The sequence below is a fragment of the Sinocyclocheilus rhinocerous genome, unplaced genomic scaffold (assembly GCF_001515625.1).
Source record: "Sinocyclocheilus rhinocerous isolate Xijiao unplaced genomic scaffold, SAMN03320098_v1.1 scaffold591, whole genome shotgun sequence".
Classification (NCBI taxonomy): domain Eukaryota; kingdom Metazoa; phylum Chordata; class Actinopteri; order Cypriniformes; family Cyprinidae; genus Sinocyclocheilus; species Sinocyclocheilus rhinocerous.
Genome location: NW_015641476.1, coordinates 78580 through 86948, shown reverse-complemented (window position 1 = coordinate 86948; position 8369 = coordinate 78580). Strand labels below are relative to the sequence as shown.

At 35.0% G+C, this 8369-nt stretch overlaps 1 protein-coding gene across 1 annotated transcript in view; it reads right to left on the bottom strand.

Moving 5' to 3' along the window:
- The window catches only part of LOC107755009 (myotubularin-related protein 10-like), a 31072-nt gene extending 22934 nt beyond the window's left edge, over nt 1–8138 (bottom strand). Inside the window, exons 1-2 of the mRNA XM_016571653.1 lie at nt 7641–8138; nt 6245–6305 (exon numbers count right to left, since the gene is read on the bottom strand). Coding sequence (XP_016427139.1) covers nt 6245–6305; nt 7641–7697 — 118 coding nt within the window. The 5' untranslated portion in view covers nt 7698–8138. The remainder of the gene's footprint in view (nt 1–6244; nt 6306–7640) is intronic.
- Nucleotides 8139–8369: the final 231 nt, after the last annotated feature.

Here is an 8369-nt window from a genome sequence, read left to right as displayed (position 1 = left end):
GCATTGGATAGCTGGCCAATCAGAGCACACCTCGCTTTTTCAGACCGATGAGCTTTGTAAAAATTTACGCGTTTCAGAAAGGCGGGGCATAGAGGAGAAACAATAATGTACAGTATGTGGAAAATAATGTGTTTTTTGAACCTTAAACCGCATAAACACATTTCATTACACCAAATACACAAAATAATGTTCTTTTTAGCAACATCATGACCCTTTTAAATTCATCTCGGTCTACCAAAATCTTAAGAGTGCCTGCCCAAAGGGCTACCAGGGATTTTGGAATTTTGCGAGACATGCGTGGGTTTGTAAAAGAACACCGTTCATGAGACAACGGCCATGTTTTGTTGAGATGACTAGGCAGGCACCATTGGGCCTCCATGTGTGTGTAGGGAGTGGTGGAGAGATTTAACTGGAGCAGTCAGTAGGAGGTCAATCTGAATGGATACATTCTACTAAAATGTCACCACGTACACAACTAAAACCATCCTCAGAGTATGACAAAGACAGACTATATGTGTCTATTTTCTTTACATGTCTGCAAACACAGAAATCCAATAGATCTTTTTTAAGAATTAAGTTTCATCAATTTCCTTTGATTATCATCTAGTGCTCACAGTGATAATGTAATATCCCTGAATATCTATTTTTCATACTGTACATTAGAATGTGATGCCGAAATTGCTACGAAATCTGCATTTAAAATGACTGATTTCTATTTTGAAATAGAACAATTTTAAAATCTGCAATTTATTGTAATTCAACAAATGAGAGTGAGTGAAAAATAAACAAACTTTTATGGCACAGTGATATTGTGAGTCTCAAAATCTTAAAGATGTCCGTCACATACTTAAAAGCCAAATTGACAACACAATTCATGTGACTGCAAGCGTTATATCTGTGTTCACTTATCATAAGTAGATCAACAAGAAACACTACTCTTCAAAAGTTCAAGGAAGGTAAGATTTTTTTAAATGTTTTTGAAAGTCTCTTCTGCTCACCAAGGCAAATAGAGTTTATACAGTTGAAATGGTAAAATTGTGAATGTTTTTTTATCCAAAATATCTGTTCTCTATTTTAATATATTTTAAAATGTATTTTATTCCTGTGATGCAAAGCTGAATTTTCAGCAGTCATTACTTCAGTCTTCAGTGTCACATGATCCTTCAGAAATCATTCTAATACGCTGATTTTGGTGATCAAAAAACATATACTTATCAGTTTTGAAAACAGTTGTGCTGCTTAATATTTTTGTGGAAAGAAACCATGATATATATTTTTTTCAGGATGTTTTGATGAATAGAAAGAACAGTGTTTATTTGAAATATGTATTTTACGGCATTTTGTTTGAAAAAATGTTTTGTAACATTATAAATGTCTTTACTGTCACTTTTGATCCATTTATCATGTCCTTGCTGCCTTGCTGAATAAAAGTAATTAATTTCTTTTACACACACACACACATTTTATTTATTTATTTATTTTTACAGAATCTGAATGGTAGCATTTGCTTAGTCAACTTGTGCTGGTTATTAAAAAAAACAGCCATATTTAAACAGGCAATAAGAAGCTTGTAAAGAAACCCTTCCTTTGATATTCTGATGTGCATTAGTGTACACTGGCAAGAGTATTCAAACCTCTGCAGTAACTTCACCACACCGTGTGCCACCCTACTATCACCACAGTCCACAAAACACAGTGTCAAGGGAGGTTTTGTTTTAATTACAGATGAGGAACTAAAAAATGCACAGCACATCTATTTTGGAAACAGGGAAGGTCCATGTTATGCGGCTTAATTATAAGGAGTGAACGCCTAAACGCAGATTCCTTCCCCAGAAGTCGCCTTTCTGTTTGTTTCCCAACACTTCTAGGAACAGAGAAACTGTCTGGTTGCATTAAGACCTCTGTTAATGGCTTGAAAATATCTGATCTGCCATTGCATGGGTTAGAAAGGTAAGACAGAACAAAAGGCAAATTCTCAAGGTTAATAGACTGTGAGGTGGAAAGTACCTGTCAGAACATGAAGCCTTTATTCAGAAGAACCAGGACATTAGGATTAAAGGTAGATGGGTACACACTCTATTCAAGTGTGCTTGGCAATGGCAGTTGCAGGAACAGGTATAATAATAGATCACATTTTTAAAACCATAATGGGACCGAATCAAACAGTCTCCTACAGACACGGTGTCATGATACTAACCTCTTGATTAATTTTTTTTGATGTTTGAAACATCAAACTAGTTTTGAATGTGTTAAAATAAGCAGAGAAAAACAAGTTGCTTTATCAATTTATCAGTCTGGTGTTTGCCTACAGCTCTGCTCCCCTATACCTAAACTACTTCAGACTTACGTGCCCTCCAGAAGCTTGCGTTCTGCAAAGATTTATTTATTTATTTGTGATTTAACGCCATGTCAGCAGCAGTGGCTATATTCATGGCAAGAGGAAACATTTCAATTTCACAATTCAGTCATATATATCATTTCAAAACAATTATATAACAGTTTTGTTTGAAAATTATATATATATATAAATAAATAAATAAATAAATATGTACAAATATACAAAAACATACATATAATAAAAATAATAACAAGAACAAAAGTAATAAGAACAATTATATAGAGTCTTTCAGCTTAATGCATGACAAAAAAATTTAAATCGTACCAGAAGAATTATTTTTTTTAAATGTCCATTAATATATTTTCTGAATAAAAACGTTGCCTAGTACTATTTAAAATTGGACATTCAATTAAAATATGTTTTATACTCAAAAGATTTTTACTGCGTTTTGCAAAGAGACACTAAATCACTTTTACAGAGACCTATACCTTCACTGTACCCAGCTGGTGGAATGACCTGCCGAACACAACCCAAGTCTTTAGCCATTTTCAAAAAATGGAAATGAATACTAACACTTTCCATTCTATCTATCCTTTTTATAATTATTAATTAAAAAAAACTTTGCTATGTGTAATGTGTTAGACGAACTGTGACTTGCCACAGCACTTACATATTGTTGCCCTTTTGTTGGTTTAATTGCTTCTATTGTCTTCTTTTTTAAGTCTGCTAAATCATTATATGTAAATGAAAAGGTAAATTTTCTCAATGTTGCCATAGAAGCAACACATTTTTGCATTCTGCACAAGAGCTGATTTTAAAGGGATAGTTAACCCAAAATTATTTACTCACTCTCATGTTGTTCAAAACCAATATGACTTTCTTCCATGGAAGACACCATGCACTGGTCGCTCTGAATAAAGACATTTCAAAGTTTCAAAAAAGTCCAAACCGCACGAAAAAAATCATAAGATTGGTTTATATGATTTATATGTCTTGTTATATTTCATGTCTTCTGAATCAAATGCTTTAGAATTTTCGTAAATAAATCATTCTTTTGAGTAAGATCTTTTAATGAATCAGTTAATCCAATTTACAAAACTGGTCTGAGGCTAAATCTACATCAGTCCCAATTTAAAGGGTTAGTTCACCCAAAAATGAAAATTCTGTCATTAATTACTCATCCTCATGTCGTTTCAAACCCGTAAGACCTTTTATACGAAGCTACGAGAATACTTTTTGTGCGCAAAAGAAAAAAAAATAACAGCTTTATTCAACAATTCGTCTCCTCCGCGTCACCCTGTAAACAGCGTATGCTGTTCTGTGTCAGCCGCGTCACGCAGATATGCTGTTTCCATTCAGATCAAATCACAACAACGTAGGAAACAGATCAGAACAGAACAGCATACGTTGTTTTACGTCCAGCGGATATTCTCCAAAATGGCACCAGGGTGATGCGGAGGAGACGAATTGTTGAATAAAGTCGCTATTTTTTCTTCTTCTTTTGAGCACAAAAAGTATTCTTGTAGCTTTGTATAATTGCGGATGAACCACTGATGTCACATGGATTATTTTACAGATCTCCTTGCTACGTTTCTGGACTTGGGAACATTTCAGTTGTATTGCTGTCTATGCAGGGTCAAGACAGCTCTCGGATTCCATCAAAAATTTCTTAATTTGTGTTCCGAAGATGAACGAAGGTCTTACGGCTTTGAAACGGCATGAGGGTGAGTAATTAATGACAGAATTTTCATTTTTGGGTGAACTAACCCTTTAAGCATTTGAAACATTTTTGAGTTTCGGCAGTTCAGTCCACACTGAGGCAGATTTTTGAAGATGCTCTCCTAAGTGCATAAAGTTGAAAATGCTGTTTTTGCATTGTAGTGTGGACTGTGAAAACTGAGGTATTAGATGAGCACATTTTGGAAAACACTTGAAAATGCTAATGTGGACAAAGAGCGTTTTGAAATGAAAGCAGTTTTCAAATATATCCGGATTAATGTAGAAGTAGCCTCGATGTTACAGTCACGATTGGAGTGATACGGTTCACAATGCTGGTCACAGCAATTCTCAAGTTAACACTAGCAAGAAAGATTATAATAATTTAAATTTTGGTCTGTTTATGATACATTTATGGTGATTTTGCATAATTTTTGAAGTAGCTCCAATCCCTAGATGAGCAACCGGTGCATTTTTTAAAAACGTCTCCTTTCTCGTTCCACAGAAGAATGAATTGAAAGACATACATGTTTGGTACAACATGGGAGAGAGTCATTGATTTTCAAAAAATCTCAATAATATCATCTTAACCTCACATACTTGCTCTACTTACAATTCACAAATCAGGGAGCGTGGCATTAAAATGCCGTCTAGAGGAAGCTGCATCGTAGACACTCTGTAAACACTTCAGCTGGCATCAAAACCCAAACACAACAAACCATGGCAGATCATAGGCTCATTATGCAAGGACACGCATTAAAAATTCAGAGGCTGCACAAGTGCAGGAAACAGGCTGGATAAGATACTGTTCTGTATACAGGAAGGACCTCTGTGAATATCATGTTCAACTGATCACTCAAGACGCCCGCGACATAATTTCCGTTTCATTTCTCTCTCTCTCTGTCACAAGCACTTCTCTCCTGCCAAATGTTCACCTCACAATAGCAGAAGTTGATTGGTGATGCAATGGTAAAAATAGAGAAAAGGGCAAAAGACAACTGATTGCTATGGAAACTAACAGGCGGCCTTCTGTTGATTGACAATGTACCAAAATGTGGCATATTGAACAGCAAAGGGAGGGGATTGAAACAAGAACCACCAAATTGTTAAAATGACATTAGTTTTCATTTAGCAGATGCTTTGTAATTAACTGTACAATTTACAAAAGCAATCCTAAAAAAAACGCAATTCATAAACCAGCCTATTCAGTGGTCTGCTACACTAGTTGAGCAAGTAGGCTTAGAGTTGACGAAACCAAACAAATACCAACCAGCTTAGATCAGATTCAGCAAGTTCAGAAAACTTGTTATAAATGTTCTCAGTCAGTTCAGGGTTTGATCCTGAGTTTATGATTAACTTTGGAGAGTAAGCACTTTAAAGTTTGGCATCTGCCAACTTTTGCATGGAGAGCATCAGCTTGATTCACTTCCTCTGAGAGAGTCAGCACAATTCTCTTCTCTTCTGGAGATTAAGAAATCGTTGAAAATATCATGAATTTAAACGTATTTATAAGGGAGAAAAAATACTGCTGCTGCCATGAAAATTCAAGAAGCCAACTCAAAGAATATTTCTGACTATATTAATGCAAGTGAATCAACTGAATTTAATTATTAATTTATATAGGTTCACAAAGAGCTTAAAATAAAACGTGCCAATTTAACCAATTCAAAAGCTTTATATATTATAAAGCTTGTATTTATATTTTAAAAAATGAAATACAAAAAAAAATGTGAAAATTGCTTATGTGTAATACATTAATTAACTCATTTCAAAATCTAATTTCAACACATTTAATGAGTAGCTACTGGCTATGCTCTTCTTAATTGCTTTACCTGTGAACTGCTTTAATTTGGAGGAAGAAATACAGTGAGTGACTTTACTGCATCAGATATATGTCACTTTGCTCACAGCTGATCTTATGGTGATGAGCACAAGTAAAACCAATCAATCTTCTTGAACCTGAAAAACCAGAATTTGCCCAAACTAAACTCCAACTTATCTGAGAAGCCACTGAAACCAGCTTTGTGAAATAGTCCACGGGGGTTTGAATCTACAAACATTCAATTACCAGACCAAATCTTCATCTACTAAGCCACACCACCCCAACCCTGTGACCGTTATGAGTTGTTTGTCATGATAACTGATTCAGCTTTCTTTCTTCCAGAGTAAATAGTTCTGAAAGTCACTTACCTGGTAGAAGTTTTGCTTCTAGTTTCTTGATGGGCAGTTGAGGACTTTTCTTCGAGTCAGTCTGTGTAAAACATTAAAAACACTTACAATCACTTAATCTCTTGCAGGTATGCAAGACCTAGATCTTTTACGCTTACATTTTTCTCTTGCCCATATGGCACAAAATCTCATTTCAACACATTCAATGCGTGGCTATGCTCTTCTTCATTTTGTCATTTGTTCTGAATATCAACATTTGTTCATATAAACAAAGGTTCCTCAAAAATTGTCAAAACAGTTAACTGATCTATTTTTGTGTCTCTGAAAAATAGTGATCGGTGACATTGTGTTGTGTTGAATGTCAACGGTTTTTGTGTCTATTTGTTAATGAGGAATTTGACACTAAATGTTTTTAGATTTGTGGAGTAAAAACTATTGTTTTATTTTGAAATGAAAAGATAAATTAGAATCTTTGGGTTAGCACGTTGTTTCTAGTGTTGTAATGTTTTTTTTTTTTTTTTTGAAAATATATATATACATACCGTTTTCAATGTTATGCATAGTTTAGCTGGAGTGTATTAATGGACTATGGCTCCACCTACTGGAATGATTGTAATTTTGCATGCAGAGTCTCAGTAAGGTCACGACTGCCCCAAGATGAAAATACAGTTCTCCTTTACTCAGAATACCTTTTTCAAATACAATTATAAAATGCTTTCATGTTATCATCCATTTCTCTTGTAATGCCTAAACCTGAATGCTTGTGTTGAATGTCAACGGTTTTTGTGTCTATTTGTTAATGAGGAATTTGACACTAAATGTTTTTAGATTTGTGGAGTAAAAACTATTTTTTTATTTTGAAATGAAAAGATAAATTAGAATCTTTGGGTTAGCACGTTGTTTCTAGTGTTGTAATGTTTTTTTTTTTTTTTTAAGGAACACTTGTAATTATAATTCTTGGGGTCATTATTAAAACATTCCATGAGTTAGATGTACATGTCAGATTCATTTATTTCCATTAGTAACACATTGGCTGATGCATCATCATCATCCTGCACGTTAAATTTAGATCTAAATATGATACAAGTTAAAAGTAAATGCACACTGTTCTAAAAGGAGGGAATCTTGCCCCATCTTACCCTACATGTCTAAATGCATGTAGTGCTGTGGTCCATTTTGACAAAAAATCATTAACAAAGTAAACACTGTTTACAGCGGACACACCTGAGTTACGGAGGATACCACTATCAAACCAAGTGAAGGCTTGACTATTGAGGTTAGCAGTCGTCCAGATGTCAAACATATGGGGTGACAGTTTTCTTAACATACTTATACAAGTGCAGAACAGTTTAATAAACGAGTATGACGACTTTGTTTTAGCTGCTAGTCGTTAGCATGATGCTAGTGTCTCACTCACCTGAAGTGGAGGAAGATAAGACTTAAAAGTCGGCTTCGTTTGTTTACCGGAGAACATAATTTAAACGGGACAATATAACAAAAATGCGAACTGTAAATCCATATAAGAGCAGCTTAAAACTCTTTCAAATGTAAGCCAAACTGTTTTGGGCTACTTCAGAGCATTAAATCCAGGGTTTCTTCAGTAGACAAGCATAGTTTCTATAAATGCAAAAGCAGTATTTAGTCTACGCTTTGCATGTAGTAGTATCTCAGCTGGAGCTGGTCTGTCCCGCTCAAGTCTCTTCGTTAGCGGCTGTCAAACTCAAACTTTTGCTGCTTTGGCTCCCTGCTGTAAACATTAACGGCATGCTCAGTCTTCTTGTGTGAATCAACAGTGTGAGTGTGTGCGAGTCCTGTGCTGGTGCTGCAGCAGACGGGTTCAGTCCTGTAATCCACCGTCCGTGTTCAGTTCAGCCATGTTTATTAAAGGAGGAACGGGGAGGTGCAGCGTGCTTGAGCTCTGGACCACAAAAAACAGGAGGAGTGAGCTATGGCGAGCCCTGCGGACCATTGGAGCGTTTTGTTTTTTAAATACGAATGTTCATATTGTTTATATATTTAATTCTATATATGAGCTAGAATTGGGCTTACTAGAATTTTAAATATTCGAATGCAGAGAATACGCTTTATAAATCCACTATTTAAATGTTTCTTAAAAACGTTAAATATATATATATATATAAATATA